The sequence below is a fragment of the Pangasianodon hypophthalmus genome, chromosome 13 (assembly GCF_027358585.1).
Source record: "Pangasianodon hypophthalmus isolate fPanHyp1 chromosome 13, fPanHyp1.pri, whole genome shotgun sequence".
Taxonomy (NCBI): Eukaryota; Metazoa; Chordata; class Actinopteri; order Siluriformes; family Pangasiidae; genus Pangasianodon; species Pangasianodon hypophthalmus.
In genome coordinates, this window is record NC_069722.1 from 9,967,605 (window position 1) to 9,989,695 (window position 22,091).

The window sequence follows — 22,091 nt, forward strand, 5'->3', positions numbered from 1 at the left end:
ATTATCTCTGCTAATTCTCATTTAAATCATAAGCAAATATACTTCTCATTATCACACATAATCTACTACAGTAAATAGTGTGTATAAAGTGCTTACTGTATATTGCTACTGGATGCAGTTTCACTCAGTGGCTTTTTGTGTGACCAAGAATCCATTTTCATTCTGGTGGATGGGGTACAATGGGGAGCTAACTTAATCCAGCGCAAACTCGGATTGGTACATAGGTGAACCTGACGTCACCTCTACCAAATAGAGTCCCGCCCAATTCAAATTGGCCAGAAGAAAAAAACAAAATTCAGGACTATCTCAACTGACAAGACCATCATTGTTCATTTTTTGTAGTGGTATACTCGCCGACTACAAAACGCTTCATACTATAAGGTTAATTATAATAAGATAATTATGAAAATAGGTCGACAGGGCCTTTAAACGGCGTCTTGTACCTGTTCCGCGCGCTCGCGGTCACGTGGTTAATCACGTGTCCCTAGTTTGACGGTTGGGGGAGAGTCTAGGCAAACAGAAGCTCCTCCGTACAACCGCAGAGGAGGAGGAGGAGGAGGTGGAGGAGGAGGATCGAAAAGGAGCTGCTGTCGCGTTTACAACACACTCACACACACACCCCCGTTGGGTGTGTATACTGCATGTAGGCACGAGAGAAAGCGCCGTGTTTTAGTTCACCGTCTTGTGTGTGTACGGGAGCTTTGTGGAATCTGTGCTAGTGCTTCATTAAGGCGGTGGAGCCTCTTCACCCGCAGCCTCACGCAGCACCGAGCATTTGTGTCACCCATCTGCATCCTGACACAGGAAAACGGCGCCGTGGATCTCGCACACGCTTCATCTGCGTTTCACGGACAACTCGTCTGATTTCTGGAACCATGCTTGAGCATGGCATGTCTTGGGTTTATATGCAGTGAGTGAAAATCGCCCGCCTCTCCGACGCGACCTGCACGACTGCAGAGGACGAGACAGGGAGGGAGCAAGTGGCCCTCAGCTCAATCCTGCGTGCTCTGGACTCGTGGATCCTTCAGTCCCAGCGCGCGCTCTGAGACTTCACTCTTCAGCAGGCAGACCCACTGATGGCTGCGTGTTCATGACCCAGTTGCAGCAGGGAGTGTGAGCAGCATTTGCGGGGTTTTTTTTTGTTTGTGTGTTTGTTTGTTTCACGGTAACTGAGCTACAATGTAAACGCGCGCGGTTTTATTCCCGCTGCCTGTATTGCTGTATTGGTTATCAGTCAGGATCGACGCAGGGCTCTTCTACGTGCTACCTTCATCAAAATGCCGGCCGGAATGAAGCCTCTAGAGAAGTTCCTTAAGAAGCAGACGAACGCGCTGACTCGGGCCGGTGGTTTCGGAGGAGAGAAGGCGGCGGCGGGCACGAGCGCGGCTCGGCGGCGCCCCAGCCTCTCGCGCGTCGTGCCCTTCTTCCGCGAGAGCTCGCCCGAGGGCGGCCCGGCGCGCGGCGACGTCTTCAGCCCCGAGACCGAGGAGGCTCCGTGCTGGCCGTCGGCCGCCGCTACTGACATCCGGAGCCCGTCTCTGTCCAGCGACGAGCAGAGCTCCGAGGCGAGCCTGGACACGGGCTGGACCCCGCTTCCCGCCGACACACCGGAGAACCTGGCGCTCGCGCTGCTGGACAGCGTGGCGGGCAAGCGCTACGGCAACTGCACAGGTACGGCCCAGTCATGAAACAAATGAATAATGAATAAAGCACCATGCCCTTTCCCAACACTACTGCCAGAACCGCAGCGCAGGTGACGTAGAAAATCCCCGGTATTTTAAGATTCCCTGAACAGCTCACCTGGCAAGGCTTGTTTCTGGAGAAGTAACATGCAAAAGAAAAGAAAAAAAAAATAGAGCGCCTAAAACTGCACAGGCAATGAGCAATTAGTATATCAAATAGCAGGTGACGTAGATTACCATACATATATATGTCTATATATACATACATACATACATATAATATATACATACATACATTCATACATACATACATACATATACACATACATATTATATTATATATAATACATACATTCATACATACATATACACATACATATTATATTATATATAATATATACATACATACATACATACATATACACATACATGTGTATGTATATATTATATATAATATATACATATACATACACATACACACACATACATAGCTAGCTGCACTAATTGTAACTTTTTAATACCAGGTGACGTGCTGTATTAACATGCGGTTTTGAGGTGTTGTGTTTTTTCCTCCCCGTCACGACCTGTCTGCCAAAATAGACCTCAGGTGTAACCCAGAATGACATCTGACTTGATGTGAAAGTCCGGACTACATCCTGAGTGTGTCTGATAGCGCTTAGGGCAAATTCTAATTCCTCACTGCAGCACTACACTACTCTGGAGGTTACATAATAACACTGGAGTTCACATGCAAGCCCCACTGGAGATGGAAAACTACTAGGGATGCACTGATTCCACCTTCTTCATTTCCAAAACAATACTCTCAGTATCCACTGACATGAACACTGATGTGATATTTGAAGCTAATATGTGGAACATCAGAGGTGTGATGGTGGTGTGTAAAAGGCAGTTTGTTTCACATATCGCACGTTCACAGCAGTGGGTTGGATCTGGAAATTTGTCAAATCCGACCCCATACAGATCCAGCATTTCAGGCCAACATCAGTCCTGATATCGGTACTCGGTATCAGATCTGTGCATCCCTACATATAGCATTGCTTTAACTCCATGTTGCTCAGTTTCTTTTGCAAACCTAGTAATTTGGAATAAGTTGTGCTAAATGGCTTCTGCTTTAGAGCAACTACAAGGCAGAGGGGAAAATAAAACGACATGTGGTGTGGTGTTATTTATTTATTTCGACACCCAGGTCATGTTACTGGCTGCACCACAAGAATTTAGTCATGTACCAGGTTGTGAAAATCACATTTTAATTATCTGCAATTTAGATGCAGTTTAGCTGTCGCTTCACTGGGAATGATGTCCCAAAGTACCAAGTATTTGCTTTGGATGAGAAATGACGCTGCTGAATGTTTGGACAGGGATTGCAGACAGAGTTTTGTTTTTAGCTGGGGCTTTCCTGTCTGCAGACTGATTTGCCTACAGTGGAAGAGGGAATTTCGCCTGTTATGCGGGTGATAATTCTCTGAGGTGCTTTCCAGGTTGATGTTGATGTTCCCATTAAAGCTGTCTGTGTGCCAGTGAAGCTTTACCTCATGTATCATCAATATATCTAAGTATCTAGACATGTTCATTACACACTTATTTGAACTAAGTCAGTAATGATTTGCCAGTGCTGATCCTCGTCGGTTGTGGTGCTGCAGTACCAAGCGCACATGTGCAGTGAAGTGTTATGAAGACGTAACCATGGAAACAGCGGGACCCTGAGAATGATGGCCATGTATGCGGGCCTGTCTGTGGGAAATGGGCTGCATGTATAGAGGAACAATACGTAGTTTTCGGTGCTACATTGTGTTATTACACTTGCTTACACATACAGATGTGACATGGGAAAGGAAAAAAAACAATGGCTCTGTTATGCTGTGGGGGCATGTATGCTGCTGAGACGCATAGCAGTGATCAGGATAGAATTATTCTCCATATGATAACTGTTGAAACTGACTTGTGTTTACTGCACTTGAAACAACTAGAAACTCAAAATAGAGTGATCATGTGTTGGAATTTTCCAATAAGCACATTCTCTGGAGGCCCCTGTGACCCTCTGAATACATGCTTTGACCTAGACTGTTATGCATGCGCTGTCGACATGTTTGTCAGGTCATGTCAAGATACTTGCTAGGAATGTAAAACTCGGGCTCCATGTCTCTCGGCCATGTGGTATACTGCTGAATACTGCACCAAAGTGAATAATCTTGGCCAAAACTTAAACACTGATTCTCGGGATGGATTTTTTTCTGTTGTTATTATTATTAGCTATTTTACTGTTGCATAAATTATAGTCATTTATTTTGTTTTCTATACTTTAAATTTTTTTGAAGCATTAGTTAAACTACTGATTAAAATGAAAGAAAATTAATTAATTAATTATAAATTTCTTGGCCAGAACGAAATTTACGACACATTGGGCTGAAAACTGAAAAATAATAATAATAAAAAATTTCTGAATTTCATAATGCCTGTAGCTAGGAGATCACGATTGTGAGCTGCATATATGCTGTACATTTCTGGTAGGTTGAAATTTGAATCATATATTTGAAAATGACTAGGCTTTGTATAACAAGGCTCAGTACTTCCCCGACAACCGAGAACAGCTGGCCATCCAAGGCAGTGAATTTTTATTATATGTTTAGTTGTACTTTCCACTTTGGCACTGTCGTTTGTGAATTTTGTCATCTTTTCAAAAAGTGTGGCTACAGATGGCGTCAGGGTTCTAGCATGGACTTTCCTTTTTGCTTCCATGTTGCTGTATGATGCATACTGAGCGGGGTGCCATCTTTCAAGTTCTGTATCAAACCCGTAGTGGAGATGTCCTTGGGTGTAGAAGCCCCTTTAGTTGGCATGAACAGTGATTACAAATCGCTTGTCTAATGCCTCGTGAAACGCCTCTGACATTTTCACTGTTGATCTGCTGCTGCTCAGTGCGTCTGTTAAGATGCATCTGTGTGTTGCGGGGGTAGGAGAGCAAATCACTTTCTAATCTTCATTACTGTTAAAATTCTTTGTATTCATTGCGTTGTATTATTGCTTAACTGAAAAACCTACAAGGTAATATAAACACTATTTTCCACTGATACAGGTGGTATTTGAACACAGGGATGTGGTAAAAGATTACTCTCACTGGAGTTGCTCTTTAAGGGGTTAATGAAAAAATGATTGCTCATAAATTTTCTTGGCTTCATAATAAATTCATGTTAACGATGAATAATTGGCTTAAATATTCACTGTTGTTTTTTCTGATGTGCAGTACTGTCTACATTTTAATGGTTGACTTTCGAGTGTCTTTGTTCCATCTCTGTATGTGCCTGTCATTTATTTGTTGTACTGTCTGTCATTCCAGAGGTTTAAGAACATTTGAAAAAGTGTTGCTAATCCTGGATTAGGCTACTTAATGATAGGTTCTGAGGCTGAACCTCTCAGTCTGACCTGCTGTCTGTAGCAGTGAATGTGTGGATTATGGATTGGGGTGTTGTAATGATCTTGGGTCAGGAAGATAAGGTATCTTACCTCCAAGCCACTGCCAAGTCTTCAAATTGTTTTCCAGTCACTACACTCTATAGGCAACTGTAAAAAATTCAAATGACCTTTTTTACACCTGTTTCTAGTGAAACTCTCTATTAAAGGATACAGTTGTGAGGTTCATGTTAAAAACGTGTGACTGCTGTACCCGGGAACCTTTCACACCTTTTACAATAGTAACGAAAATCACAGTTCATCTATAGCTCCTGTTCTCATGATATTAACAACATTCCTTAGGTTTGAAGTTTGTTTCACACCTGTCTGGGTAAACCACTCAAACATAAGGTATAATGGTCAGGTTTTCCTGTTAGCTCCTAACATTTTCCAGCAATGTTCAGTGTCATAGTATTGAGAAATCCAATGTAGCAGTGGTGGAGAAGTTGGTGCAAACGCTGGATGCAGCTGCAAGAAGCAGAATTACAGCAGTATTATCATGAAAGTTGAAGCTTATCTATTTGAACAGAGTGTACAGATGAGAAGGTGAGATAGCTGGACAGAAGTAAAGCACTAAAGTGCCGCTGCATCGCTTTCTTTGAGACTAAATCCCACTGGCACCACTACCAACACGTAGTCGAACAGCATTGTGGGCAATGTAGGAAACCATGTGAAAATAGTCCAACATGTCAATTTAAAGAAGTTCAAGCTAAGACATTGCTAATTTTGTCGACCTGCTTTTGGAAAAGTCTTTTGATGCTCTTACTTGGAGAGTCTGAGAATTAAACAGGAGTCCAGACCAGCAAATTGAAACAGATAAAACTGAACACACACAAATATATACTTCAATATCAGACATGTGTGCTTACCCTATTTTAAAAAATCACCACTGAAGACCACATGTTCATTTTAAAGATCAATATACAAGTTGGATTTTTTTTCTTTACACAACTCTACAGCTCTCACCCTCCAGCCTGGTAACTCTCTGTCACTTTTGTTTAACCAAGTCGAGTCGACTGAGACCCTTTTAAAGGGATAGCATCAAAGTTTCTGAGCTTGACTGAGATTGACTAGCTCATTGTTCTTTAGTAGTGTTTACTTTTGCCTTACAGTGAAGATCCAAAAGCACAAGGCATTTCCCAGGCTAGCATGTCAGGACAGGGGTTCAAAGCGAAACTTTAGAAAAAGTCCTAGCAGCACTGACAGGTGAACGAGTCGCACACGTTAACATTAGTACAAACTGGCACATGGACTTTCCCTGCTATTCCCACTACGCGTCAGTTTGTTTCTTTCACACCTCTTGTGTAGTAAGGGGTGTGTCCTGGCTGAGGCATGTCCACACAAAGCTGCCACCTTTAACAACAATCGAGGATTAATTATTATATCCTGTGTGAACTGTAATAACTCGAATATCTCTAGGGTATTATTTAGCTGACATGCACAAACATCTTATCCTGTTTCCGTCTATGTGTGCCATAATATCTCCAGCTGTCAGCTGTCGTGATTTTGTGTGAATTGAGATATAGAAGCCATTTTGTTGCCTCCACCCGTGTGAGAGTGAGCCCTACAGCCTCCCTGTCTCTGACAGCAGCAATTAAAGTGTACACACCCACACACAAGTGTTCAGAAAATAGAGCTAATGAACATACATGCTAGATTAGTATTCTGTGTATATGGTATAAAATACCATGTACTCAGCGTTACTGTAAATGAGAGTATGCATGTTTGATATAATCATGTCAATGTTTCAGTGAGGCTGATGTTCATCATGTTACTATATGCACAAATTTCTATTTAACTCCCCCCCCCCCCCCCCCCCCCCCCCCTGTTTTAAATTGTAAATATAAAAGAAAAATGTAATTTCCATTAGCTGGGTGGTGAACACAAGAAAGGATGTTTTACTGTATGCAGAGGAATTGAAAACAGGGTTTTTTTTTTTTAAATCAGCTTATAGAGCTGATTAAAGTTTTGTATGATGGTGGATGGAAATGTAGCTTTAAATTCTGAGCCATGTAAAAAAGAATATTGCTCGTAACCCCAAACAGCTTTTAATTTCATATTGTGCACCCCTCCATCCAACTCTGGGGCCTAAGAGACCTAAAATTTGTGGAGAATTCTGTAAGGAAACATCTATGGAAGGAGGCTCATGTGTCAGCGCTTTGTAACGGTGAGAATTTTCTGTCACAGGACAGAGATCTTGTCAGTAACATGAGAGAAGAAAGAGAGACTAGTGAGGAAATGACTGTTTGTAGCTGTTATTAGCTATAACAGGAACTAGCATTCATTAATAAATTAAAAATGGTGATGGTTGGCAAATCACTGTGACGTGGAAACAGGACAAGCCGTTTCGTTACAGAAAAATAATCCATGACCGGTTGGTGTCATACGCTGAGACTTCTTTCATTTAATTTATAAAAGCTTCTATAGGTACAGAAACAAATGTCTTAAGCCATTGCTATAGTGTCCCATTTATACAAAACAATGTGTAATGATATTCAATAAAGCCACTCGACAGGTCGTTTTTTTTTTTTTTTTTTTTTTTTTTTTTTTTTTTTTTTAAACTGCTCTGGCTTATTACTTCTTAAGCAAGCACTTTATCCTGGTCAGGGTGGTCCAGAGGTTATCTCAGGAACACTGGGTGTGAGTCGGGAATACATTCTGGGGTGTCAGTGCATCACAGTGCACCTTGCACACACACAAATCCCCACCTAGGGCAGTTTACAGTCACCAGTCTGCCTACTGGCATGCTTTTGGGAGGTTGGGGGAAACCGTAGAACCTGGAGTAAACCCCTGAGGATGTTGGGAGAACATGTGAAATTCCACACAAACAGTAACCCATAGTAAACCTGGGTACAACGTAAATCGAAATCAGGGAAATATCAATATCACACATGCCTAGGTGATCCTGGACTTTGGTTGTCATCACCTGTGCTTTATGATACTCGACTTGTGCATGCGTTTGGGTCATGCTTCGCTCTGCCGTGGCCTGGTTGGTTGAACTGCATATGCCACCTTTCAGAAAAAGCACAATACACCTCAGGCGGTTCTGAAGGAGCTTTTAGAGAGCTTTAGATGGCAGGAGAAAGGGAGAAACACAAGTGGTACAAGGAAAAGTGGTGGCATGGGTCTGCGTGGGAGAAACACTGTTTTTCTTCTGAAAAGAGTGAGAGATTAGGAAGAAATGACTGCCCACTCATTGGCCTCCCTTTGGAGAGCGTTTTATGACATTATTCTCTCTCTCTCTCTCTCTCTCTCTCTCTCTCTCTCTCTCTCTCTCTCACACTCACTCACTCCGTTATTGGTTGTGCCCACTCGCTCTTTTCATACCTACGCACCTGAGATGGAATAGGGGCCCTCAGGGCTGCTGCTCTGACCATGCGCAATGTAAATGTGTGTTGCCTTATGTTTTGCTGCTGGGTTTTGTGTGTGTGTGTGCGTGTGTGTGTGCGTGTGTGTGTGCGTGTGTGTGTGCGTGTGTGTGTGCGCGTGTGTGTGCGCGTGTGTGTGCGCGTGTGTGTGCGCGTGTGTGTGCGCGTGTGCGTGTGCGCGTGCGTGTGTGCGTGCGCGTGTGAGTGTGTGTGTATGCACGCACGCACGCATGCACTTAGGCTGCCTTATGCATGCTTGTGTATAAGTGGGAGGCATTTCTGCATTTCTGACTCATATTTATTCTCCAGGATGTTTATGATGCACTGTATGTTCTCCTGTATGTATGCATGCTCCTTTACAAATATGCCTGTGTGCAAAAAAGCTTCTCTTTAGGCATAGCACTCGTTCACATGGTAACCGGCGCTCCTTCATAGGGAGGATGAGGAAGATGAGGAAGGGTGAATAAAAAGCAAGGGAAGGGACAATGAGTAGACAGTGAAGCCCAGGGACTGTGTAATGTATCAAAGAGGGAACTTGTGCAGCCTTAACATAACCGAAAGGAGGGCACTTTCAATATCTTCTGCACACGCACACACACACACACACACACACACACACTTCATCATATAAACTCACACGTCATACTAAAACAGAATTGCACTGAACACAAACCATAGCCCTACTATGGTAAAAACACCACGTGAAGGCTGTTTGAAGTGACAGCAGTGGTTGCTCTCTTTTTGCCACCCTGTTGGCCACATTTAGCATACACACCCACCCACACACACACACACAGATGGCCCAAAGCTTGCAGATCAGTGCCTCGACTGACAGCCCTAATAACAGCCTATAGCCTAGCAGAACTGCCTCCCCGGGCTGAACGAGAAAGAGGGATGTGATTAGAGCAACCGTCATCGCCATGACTAAGAAGCTGTCAAATATCTGGAATACAAAAAGCAACATGGATCCCCATGATCTGGCGAGCAAGAACGGAACAGAGTTTGAATATATAAAAACATATGTGTGTGAATATATGTCTTGTCATAAAGGCATTCTAAAGCACTTCTTAACATCTGTGAGTGTTTTCATATTTTCATTTGCACTTGTATAGCATATAGTTTTATTATTCGAAGGAGAATGTGCCTTATTGGGAATCGGTGTAACTTTGCAGTCTCGTTTTCTGCCAGTCATGGAACAGTTGTGTCATGAGATATGATTCAGAGTTTTAAACATAGAAAGGCTGGATTGGGAAAAAGGAACTGCAAGGAAGCTTACAGGTGATACATTATTGTAAGAAAAGCCCAACGTTTTCAAAAAAAACTCCTAATCAAAATGTTCATCTCTACCTCCATGATATTTGTAGTATTTTATATTTATTATGTGGTACCACTGTTAAGCCAAATCTATATCCAAAACACACATGCCAACGTTTGTGGTTTAGTCGAGTTTTTGCCCTTTACTGCAGTGATATGGGAGGCACCTGAAAACCTGAAATTTATTTATTTTTTTTGGCTTTTTCAGATAAAGCAGCAGTCAGATCAAAAATACATAAAATTTGCCCTGGCAGAAAAGCCAATTCACTGAAGGGGAAAGGATGCAGAACATGAAATATGTATATTTGCATTATAGTGACTACTTCGTGTATTATTGTTATAACTGCTATATTGAAATACTAAGAGCAGAGGTGGACAAATCAGTAACCTGACCATCCAGGACCAACAGATTTCGTGTTACCTGGTGGACAAATACGTTTAACAAATTGACTTTTGCAAATCATGGCTGACTGTAGAGCAGTTTGTAAAGCATGATTGATTAACATGCACAGATAACAGACGATTTTTTTCAGGATGAGGAGCACCTAGGTGTCTGGAAGCACTGAGGAAAGTAAAGTCTAGCATAAAGCTGTCGTATAACTCTTCTAGTAGCACAACCTACAGTGACCTTCAGACATACTGAGAGAAAATAAACATGGTAGCCAAGCTTTTGTACAATCACAACACATCTCAACGCTGAAACTTTGGCCAGTGACTTGCTGATTTTTTTTTTTTTCTTTTTTTTTTTTTTCCGATCAGTGACCTAGCTAAAGAATGTATGATTTGTCCAACTCCTGTACAGTGTAGCATTTAGTGCAAAGACCTTTTAAGAATAAACCAGAATGTTTTTTCATGTCTAAATGGATGCATACTTTCTTTAGAAGCTCATCAAGAACCATTTAAGATGGGTGTTGTCAAAGGTCTTCTTTAAAGCCTTCACAGAAAGTAATAGTGATGAGCGCATTAGCGCATCCATCATAAATCATTTTGTTAGGACTGATGTGCTGGCAGTGAGTCACTGGTGTTAACAGACCAGCATGTTCTTGTGTGAAGGTGCTCAGTCACACAGGAAGAGCTGATGCATAATAAATAAAACCTCTTTTCCTGAGAAACACAGCTCATATAATGTATTTGACTGACATAATTTAAAGAGCTCAGTGGTATGATGAGTTGTCCTTAGTGAAATAATTTACATAAATGTTGAAACCTATCTACAACAGAAGCCGCTGTGGTTCATATTTAGAAAAGTGGAGTCACCGAGCTGCGGCTTAAAAAAAAAAATTACCAGTGGACAAAATGACTGTATATTCACACACGTTGATACATAGACAACTTCTGTTCATTTTCTCTAACGTGGTGGCAGAATTCATCATTGAGGGTCGATGACTATAAGAAGATTGGTATGGTAGAAGTTTTGATTCTGAAATGTTCCGGTTGCTCTGTCATTATTGGTCATCGGAAAGCTACAATTAAACACACAACTTTCTTGAGTTGCAGCTTGAGCCTTCAGGGGAATGTAAAAGAGGAAACTAGGACATGTGCTACAATAAGAAGGTTGCTTGCATATTGTATAGAAGTAGATTATGTTTAAAGCTTGTTAGATTAGGGCAGGACACACACACACAAACACACACACACACACACACACACACACACACAGACCTACAAAGATTTATATTTTCCTTCTTCTAACACACCAGATGATTTGAATCACTCTGCAGCGTGTTATATCCCTGCTTCTGATAACACATTAGACAGAAATGATTTGATGTGATCTAAGATGGTGTCGTTACTATTTTGATATTCTTGCCTGCTGCCGACCCTGAGAAAGTTGTTCTGATGTATTTTATTTCTGGAGTTTTAGTTAAGCATGGACACTGGAAAAACACAAAGTCCTTTACTGATGTAAGCATGATCGATACTAACCTTGAGGCTCCAGTATCACTGAGAGTTCAAAGTTCGTGCCCGCAATATGTAAACAGGTGTGTGAAACGTGCACTTGGTCAGCCGTGGCCTGGTTTGCATGGGCGTTTCCTGCAGTTTGTGTGTGTGTATGTGCTAGTGCTGACAGTGTGGGTGATGCTCTACAGTAGGCATATAGCTACGATACAGATTTAAGCTTTTCGCAGTTTACAATACCGCAACAGTACATGTTGAAAATAGCTACATAGTCATCTGTGCATGTACTTGTGCAGCAGTTTAATTAGAAAGAACAGAATCATTGTGGCAGTTCTGTCTGCATTTTTTTCAAGCTTGTGTGGAATTGGGGCTGGACAATATTAGTATATTATATTAATATTGTGTTACACAGGGACTTGTATACTGGACGTGCCAAATAAACAAATTTATTTCTTGTCTCGGGGTGTTCCACATCATTAAATGTAACTATAAATTGATAAAAAGTATGACGTGTTGTCATTGGCACATTGATGACAGAAAACGACAGAGCGTGCTCTTATACACCTCCCCCCGAATTGCATTATTTTCGTATTACAGCACGGACTGGAGTGAGTTATTCCGCTTATACCACAGCGATTTGCTAACGATGCCAACAACATTTTAAAGGATCATAGTTAGATTTAAGGTTGTGGAGCATCTGAGAGACAAGTAGCTCCTGTTCTCAACTACATATTAGCCGCGATAAACAGTCATTCCCTCACCAGCTTTCTCTCTCTCATTCTCTCTCTGTCTCTCTCACTCACACACACACACATACTCACACACACTGATAACACAGCCTGTCGAGTTACCAAGAGACCAAAAAGTGTAAAGTGTCCTGAAGACTTTCATGCTGGGAAACTTTGACTGTTACAAAATGTTTACAACTGAGACTCCTTCCATATACATTAAATAAATGTCTTCTAAAACATGTCACAGTATCAACGATTATATGTTTTACTTTGTTAAACAACACTTTATTTTTTTTAAAATCTGTTTATTATTGGTCTAAGATTGTGGTGCATCTGCTGCACAAGTCTCTGTATGAGCTATAGACACAATAGCATATTAGAACTAATTAATTTTTAAAGCTAATAATTCTTAAAACAAATTAATTAATAATTAAAGGGTATTAATATGAACATATCGTGCATGTTACAGCCAGGACTACTGTCCGAGCCGCGAAAATAATACACATCTTCAATCAGATTTGAGCATTCAACCGCACTGTGGTATAATTCCATATAACAGCACACTCCATCGTGTTTTAGTCCTTATGTATCACTGAACTCATAGTTTTTGTGTTTTTTGAATGTGGCACCGATGTTTGCTGTCACTGTAAAATTGTCTACAAGCTATATCACCTACATTTACATATAGATTCCAAACAGTATTATGGGATTACCTTCACTGAGAAGAATACATGCAACACACATGCCTTAAGATGAATCTAAAATAAGGAACTTTGGAAGACAGTTGTTATTGAGCTGTCTTCCAAATGAAACAGACTTTATCTCAGGAGCACTACACACAGGTAGTAATGATATTTTGATGACAATATCATGCATATTCAGTATATTGTATAAGTGATTATTGGCACACGCCTGCTCTATTGTATTTGTTCCTGTTTTATGTAATAGAAGTGGTGCCAAGTCATTTCTCCCAGCGCTCCAGATATGAGGCTGGTGTGATGCTCAGAGTGTCCACGATCCCTCTAGAGGCCACTACCAACTGGGTTAGGCCAAAAAAGAGCTTCTGCTATTTTAGGGAGGGATCTTTTTAGCTCAAGGATATAAAATTCTTAAAGTTTGCTCGATGTTTACTAGGGTAGTAACCTAATACCGTTATCTGAATCTGTATTTCTTTACTTTGCTCAAAATATTCGGATCTGTTTTCATTTTCAGATTTAAACCAAAAGTGGGTGTAGTCTATACCAGGTGTTTTTTTTTATAATGCCCTAAAAACGCTGTAAAACACTGACAAAAACAGGGCTGCTAGAAAAAGAAGCTATTTTTCATTAACAACAAATAGCAATTTGCAGAATATAATTATATTCTGAACTACCTCCTGAACTAACAAAAAAAACCCATAAAAAACTGAGTAGTCTGCCGACAATTCGTATCTGTATTTGTATTTGTTTAGGATGCATTAGCAGTTTAATCCGAATGATATAATCAAATTGGGTAAATACCTAATAAATACATTTGATGCTTTAAAAAAGACATTATCTGCTGCATAGGGATGGGTGACCAAAATAGCAAATCACTATAATTGGTATTTCTACGATACGCAATATGTATCACAATATTTAGGTTTTCTAATAAACCTGCATCAAAACAGTAGTGAACCTTTTGAAAAACTGAGTTGATGATACTTTTATTTAATGTCTGCCAAAAATAAAATTGAAAAAAACTTTTAATAAAATGATTTTGAAGGTTCAGTACAAAAGTTTAACATCAAATCAGTTGCTTTCAAAGTTTATAATTGTTACTAAACAGCATAAAAATGTTTCCATTTTTATGGCATGATACCAGAGATAGCTCAGAAAAGTGTACTGTGATATAATTTATCCGAATATTGAGAATATTATATCACCAGCCCTACTGCTACTGTGCTACCATCTCTGCCATCCACCCACACTGCACATATACAAACTGTATAACTAGTTCAAAATTAGAAGTTTGAATGCATAACATTTTCACATGGCTAGGTCACGCATGGTTGTGGAGTAACTCGGACATGTCTTTAGCTATGTTTAATGGATTCCGCACATTTGGAAGTGTAAGTAGGGTGTGTGCTGATGGAGGCTCGTAATACCCACTGGAACAAAACGGATGGCTTGAGATGAAGCAGATATGGAAAACAAGAACAGGCAGCTCTCGAGAACGCACAGAGACCTGGTACACACATTCTCACCATTCTTGCTATCCTTTCTTCCTCTCACTCTCACACACACAACCACACACTCCCACACCATCTCTGCATCTCTCTGCCTACTGCCAAATGCTTCAGCGTCAGTGAGGGAGCGATGAGGAGAGGAGAAACCGAGAAGGAAAGGAGCGTGTGCGTGGGCAGCAGGGGTTCAGATGTGATAAGGCCTCCATGGTAACGGGTTGTCTATCACAATTTATATAATCTTGCCCTCCTCTATTCAGCTCGCCTGAAACGTTGCATTGAAATATCTATTTCAGCTGCCCAGCTGATTCCAGCCTTCATTTTTATGGTGTATATGCGAGCATGGCTCTGAGGTTTCCCGTTCTAAACCGGTGAACTCTCTGAACTGCAGGCTGAGGAAGGGGTCAGAATGGCTGGAGCATATTCACAATGCATCCCCCTTCCTTTCCCCCAACTCCACCACCCGCCCACACACACACACACACACACACATGCGCGCACACACAAACACTCACGCTGGTGAGAAAAAACACTCACTGATATGCAGTAGAACTATCAAAGTTTAATTACATGAACGGTCTAGTATTCGAATGCATTCAAATATTAACGCACCAGTACATTTTACTCCCACGAACAGAAAACATGCGTTTATATTGCATACACTATAGAAAGGGGGAAAATTGGCATTATAATAATTTTAGCAAATATTTCAGCACTGACATTTACGTTAATTTTAAATGTAACCTTTCTTCACATATTGTTCATTTAAATCTACCAACACACAGCTTCCCAATGGCTTCCTATTCACTACAGATATGCTCAGTATATAGAGTATGACACAACTGTACAACCAACATCCTGCAACCTATATATACCCAGCAGCATGACATTTGAAACTTAGCCACAGAAAAAGAATGACTATAACTAATAACTATTTACAAGTATTATTACTTTTATAGCGATGCTCATTTTATTACTCAGTTAGAATATGAATATTTCATTTAAAATTTTGAGTCGCAGTCGTTTGCTTACCAGCCTCTCTCTTTCTTTCACTTGAAGTTAATTAGAAAAATGTCCTGTCACTGAAACCAGAAAGTTTCTTTGTCCTGAAGATTCTCCTATGTTGGGAAACTTTCCGACTGTTACAAAGCGAGGACACTCAAGACTCCTTTCATAAATGTTACATAAACGTCCCCTAACAGAAAGGCATAAAATATCAACAAGTTTGATAGAAGATTATCTTTGTTAAACAACACATTTGTTTTACAATCCGTTTATTAGCCTTAGATTATGTGGAGCGTCCATCATACAAGTTCATGTGAACGAGCTGTTACTATAGGAAGGATAATGCATTAGAACAAACAACATTAATGTAAGCGTAACATTTATGTTACAGCTGGAACTACTGACAGAGCCGTGCTGTTGTAGAAAATGAGTGCACTTCTTCTGATTAGAGACACAACCGCGCTGTGGTATAGCCTAAATTAGGACTAACAACCACTAAGCTTAATTTACATGCAGTCATACTTATCATCTGCATCATTTCAACTGTACTGGAGTCTGCTATCCACTTGATATCCATCTCTCTCTCTCTCTCTCTCTCTCTCTCTCTCTCTGTCTGTCTTTTTCACACCTCCACACTCTCAGTTCTCACCTTTTAGTTGGACACCTGGAACTGACAACACCACTTAACGACATTTACGTTTATCTTCCTGTGTAATTTCATATTAAAATTATATTTTGCGTTATAATTTCAATAAAATTCATTAAACAAATGTTCTGTACAATTCCTGCACATATAACTGATTAAGAAGGATTTCATCTGACTTTATTAATGAGGTTCATCTAACACACAGACTGCAGAGCAGAGGTGGAGCTGCAAGCAAACAAGGCCTCCAAGCCATGATATTATCTAGGTAAACACTCGATATGTACATCTTATGTTGTGTTGCAGGATTAAAAACCGCTTGTAGAAACAGCAAAGCAAATTTAGTTTTCAGCTCCCGATAAAGAGGAGTGTGAACTGTGCTCCTGAGCCTCTCCTCACTAATCAGTCAAGCATAATGAAATGTAATTCATGAGTTAATTAACGTCCAAGCATTAACCGGGAACTCATTCTTCTCTCAGCTAGTTTGTTGCTGCCGCTCTGCATCATGCTCTTCTCTCTCTGCGCTCTCTCTCTCTCTCAGCGCTCTCTCTCTCTGTCTCTGTCTCTGGATCATGCCATCTTTTTCTCTCACACTTTTCCCTTGACTCTGTACTGTGTTTATGACACCAAGCTGGAAATAAGGCAGAACTGATTAATAAATAAAATGCAAATTTTTAAAATATATATGATGAATAAAGTGGTTATGGAAGATGAATGAATGAATGAAATGTTCTCGGGCAGTCATCAATATATCAAGTGGAGGAAACAAATTACAAACTTTTTTTTTTTTTTTTTTTTTTTTTTTTTTAAGACCTCATTTTTTTAAGCTACTTGACGATGTCATTTGGCCAAATGAATAGATAACATTTGTTTCAATAGACTTAGGTTAGGTGATTAAAAGTAGAATATGGAACCCTAAAACATTCAAATGTGCGTTTTTAAAATATTCAAACAGTACAGTTCCTTCTGACAGCTGTAGCAGGTGCATGAATATGGTTTGAGGTACATCAAGGTTGTATTTTGGGTCTCTTCTAAACTTCATAAACATGTCTTCTGGTCATGAAACTAGATGTTTTTGTTCTATGTTTAGGAATGAAATGTGTGTCTTTGATTGGCAGTGATTTCTGATAGGATTGTATTCTGTCTGGAAATTGCTTTGGATAAAAATTCATGACAAATAATAAGTGCCAGTATTATAATCCTTGTTAATGCTCTGGTTTTCCTCTCTCTGTGTGTGTGTGTGTGTGTGTGTCGTGAGGAGTGGGTGTTGAAGATGTGCTTTGTTACAGACTGGGCAATAGATTTGCTGCACTTAAAACTGCACTTTAATGTGCACTGGTGGGCAGGAAGAGAGAGTGATGGATGAAAGAGAGAGATGGAGTGTGCGGGGGCAGAGAAAAGGATTTTCACATGGAGGCATAAAGGTTTTATTTCCTATATTTTAGATACTGCTAGGTTGCGGACCTTATTCATATCATCAGGTTAGATGTTACATTTCTGTCAGGGATAACAGGGATTGTCAGACGCATGCTTGACAGCACTAATAATTTCTAAAATGGAATTCAATGTACTTAATTTATTGTCTTTTTCTTCTTGTTGTATGATTTGTGTTTGTGGTGTAGTTGGACAGACCCCCCGAGTTCATGCTCACAGCATGTCCTTATCAACCTGAAACTTCCTCTGAAAAAGGAGCTGAATGAAAAACTGTTCAACAAAATGCACATGGGAGTCCAATTCTATAAGCTGCATGGGTTATTTTTATTTATTTATTTAATTTTTTGTAACAGCTTGTATTTTGTATGAACTTTTACTGTCTATAGTAATAGAAATGGATTCATACTTTTTACAGTGTTATTTTTGGTTCATCTAGGCTTATCTACACACAAGTGTTAACTCAGCAGTGGGGATTAGTGCTGTGTGTGTTGTTAGGTTTAAGTTTGGACTATAGGGACTACCCCTTCTTCGGTTTATTTCCCATTTTTAGGAGTGCATGATATGTAAAAAAGCACACTGCACACAGCACTGCTATACACTGCGCTCACGATAGACCTTACAATATAGTAAAACGAATTGGTTAGGTTGTGTGTCGTGATTTGTTTTTAACTGGATTGCTGTCAAGGCCGATCTAAAAGAGCCATTTTTTTTTATACACTGACTGACTGATCCTCTTTGATGAAATATGTATGTATGGTAGTTGCTCAGGACATCTGTATACTAATCTAAAACGTAGACCAACCTTGGTCCGGATATAGATCCAGCACTGGAATGACCCAAGTCCTTGAAAAATACTCTAGCAGTATGAGAAAACTACAGATGTCAGAAAGGGAAGTTTTTTTTTTAGATTTGATTTACCCTTCCTGGTCTGATTAGTGAAGTCATGACATGACTTGATTAAAAAAAAAGGCAGTGATAACAGAAAGTTAAAAGATGTATGTATAACAGAATTATGTTTATTCTGTGCTTCAGGTCATCTGTTCGGAGTAGAGCTGTGCAGTAACAGAGAGGGTGGGTTTTACTTTAATACAGGCAGTCAGATATGAAGCTGGACAAAGAAAGGCCTCGTTCGTTAATATGGGAATGTACAGTTTGCTCGTGTGGCATTTGCTGACATGACACATACACCGCATTCTTCTGTTCATCTTCAGGAACTGCTTTATTCAAGTCAGAGTCATGGTGCCAACTACAGAACCGGCTACATTTGTTAGGAAATATTGCAGGGAGGTGATGTATTGGACAAACTTTCTATAGGAGTGGTCTTGGGTGGAAGTAAAAAACCAAACAAACACATACGCACCTCTATTGCAGAGACTGTAGTGCTAGACACAAGTCATAAGCATGAGTGTGAACCAAAACATAACCCCTTCGAATTGTTTTATTTATAGCCAGGAACTAATCATTAATAGTTAAACATTAAGAAGGTAACTGTTGTCGCCATTCTATGGTGTTAGGTGATTATCCAGACCTTTTGTAAGCAAGGAATTTCATGTAACCTGACCTTCACAAATTTCAGTTCGTGAGCTAGGATATGCGAAGAAAAGAAATTCACTGTAGTGGACTTGTATATGTGACAGTAAAGCCTTTCCCTTCTCTACCAATGAGATTTCTCAGAATAAGTCTGAGGAGAAACAATAATGCGTCTTGCAGTGGTTGCTGTGGTTACGTGGATGACTTTCTGATCTGTCTGATTGGTGGGCAAACTGAGGTTCAGGAAAATCTAGGCTTGACTGGTCTTGTTTTGTTAAATCAGTGACACAATTTATCAGTACACCCACAGGAAACTGTCAGATCGGTCTGAAGGCCAAAAGTGATACTGTGTTAGAGCATTTATTTGCGTTTTGCAGACTTCTGCCATATCAGTAAGGGCTAGATAAAGATTAACCCGCAAACACAAGGGGGACTAAAGGCAATATGGAGTAATCATTGTCTTCACTCTGCTTCTGTCGCTCATGCACTCTGTTCTCTACTGAGTTGGAGTGAGTCCTTGCAACTTTGCATCCCATTTGCTTTAATGTGGTGTGCAGCACTTTGATTCACTGCCTGTTTTTCTTTCTTTCTTTCTCTCTTTCTCCCCCAAATGCGCACACACACACGCACACACACACACACACAACCAGTTATAGTGTTGTTTCCTTAGCAACCCTGGGAAATTTGCAGCTGTGAAGATGTGGACAGGGCTCCAAATGACACACCTACTATCACCCACTATTACACACATGCGCACACATGCACACACACACACGCACAGAGTCAGGTAAAAATCTGCAGTATAGTGACTTTTTCAGCTTTACACTTGTGCTGAGTCCACTACTTTCCTCCTTCCCCAGCTTTTGTCCATCCATGTTAATGAGCACTTTAACCCTTTGTGTTTTTTTCTGCCTCACTGTTCTTTTACACCGCTCACTTTCACCTACAATTTTGCCTTCAACAATTGTCAACAGAGTCTGTTGACGTCACATCGGAGGAGCTTCCAGTCAATCCATGAGGAGACAGGACAAGCCTCAACCAGTCAGGAACATCTCCCACACATCTGGCCTGGCCTTTAGCACAGCTACAGCGAGGTCTGCTCCTGAGCCAGTCGCAGCGTTGTAATTCTAACCACAGACAGTAAACACGGATTTGATCTGGCTTTTAACTTGCTGTCAAAGTGAAACAGACATGAACAGAAACCATAAAGGAAAAAGAAGCAGTGCGGTCAGATAAAAGAAACCTGTGATATCAGGTTATCAGCTTAAATGCCCAGTGTCATTTATCCAATTTGATGTCACTGGGCTCAGATGCTTTGTCTTTTAGTGAATTTTCATTGTGCGTTGCTCTTTGGGTTATAGCCTGAGGTTTGTCTCGTAGTTGTTTGCATGGGTTTGCATACTATGTGGAGGATGTGGCCTACTTTTCAGGTCTGTGTTCATTTTGAGGTTACTCTTTTGGATCATTTTTAAAGTGGCAGCACATGCAGTTTTAATCAATGATTAATATGCAACAGATTAATGTAGCCTAGATACAGATGCATTATTTTGAGCATTGGGAAAAAAAAAACCTAATGAGGGATCTATGAACATTATTAGCTTTAAGATTTTTGAGTTGAATATATAAACTCAAGTATGTAGAAATAACAGGATCTGATCTCTCCTTGTGCTTGTGTAGTTCTGTGTAGTGTTTATTAAAGGGACTATATTGTGAAAAACGTTTCTGTTTTTTTTTTTTTTTGTTTATACGTTGGCAGCAAAACTGAAATCTGTAGGATTTTTTTCTTCAGTTCAGCCATGACGAAAACGTGTCCTAAAACTTCCATCCTATGTCACACAAGTGATGCATTTGAAACGTCACTGTGATTGGCTCGTGGCTAAAAATAACACATACTGTACATAAATATAACATACAGTACAAGCAAGGAAGAGGATACATGCCAAACCAAGTAGAATTCTACTCCACTAAATGTTAGAATTAAAATATGATGGGGTGTGCTGCTATTGGAAAATAATCAACATGGTGTGATGCCATTATCACCCTGAAGTTGATTATTTTCCAATAACAGTATATCCCAATGTGTTTTATTCCTGTTATAACACATTAGTCTGCCAACACTAACAATTTTTTTTGACATGCTATACATTGAGGCATTTATGAAACAGTTGTTTGCTCACCAATCTCCTTTTTTCTCTCTCTAAGACAAAAAATTTGCTTGCTTTGTTGCAGAGAAACAGCAAACACTCCATCCTGAAGACCTTCCTGTGTCTGAAAACTTAGTTAGAGCATTATTGTACCTCTGACTGTTACAAAACACTGACACTAGAGACTCCTTCCAAAAATTGAAAACTACACCATATCAACGATTACACATATTTTAACCCATTTACATGGAGTATCCACTTGAGATGCATTTCACAGGCTCAGACATAATACAAAAATATTAAATTTAAACACATTTAAATTATTCTCCCCTGTACTATAGACAGATTAGACCAAGCATGTCAGAGTTTTCACTTTCAGATATGTTTTGATCAGACTGATCTAATTTTGAACTGAGTTCCTGAGAACCAGTGACAGTTATAAAAAGTTGTACATGTAAGAGCCGGGAGCTATTTTAAAGGAATGTGAAAGCATTTACTCAGGCATCCTTTGTGCAATAGATTAAAAAGAACAAAAACATAGTGACAGTTGAGAAGGTAAAATACAACTTCATTTCACACCGAGATGTTTGGGTTCATGACCGGTCGAGCAAGTCTGTCAGTGAGGAGAGGTGTACGTCGCGTGATTAATGATATTTTTACCTGAAAAGTT

The 22,091-nt window shown here is 40.2% G+C and overlaps 1 protein-coding gene across 1 annotated transcript in view; it reads left to right on the plus strand.

The window, feature by feature from the left end:
* Positions 1–529: 529 nt before the first annotated feature.
* The window catches only part of rapgefl1 (Rap guanine nucleotide exchange factor (GEF)-like 1), a 43,302-nt gene continuing 21,740 nt past the window's right edge, over positions 530–22,091 (plus strand). Inside the window, exon 1 of the mRNA XM_026916700.3 lies at positions 530–1,671. Within this exon, the coding sequence (XP_026772501.1) occupies positions 1,278–1,671 (394 nt within the window). The 5' untranslated portion in view covers positions 530–1,277. The remainder of the gene's footprint in view (positions 1,672–22,091) is intronic.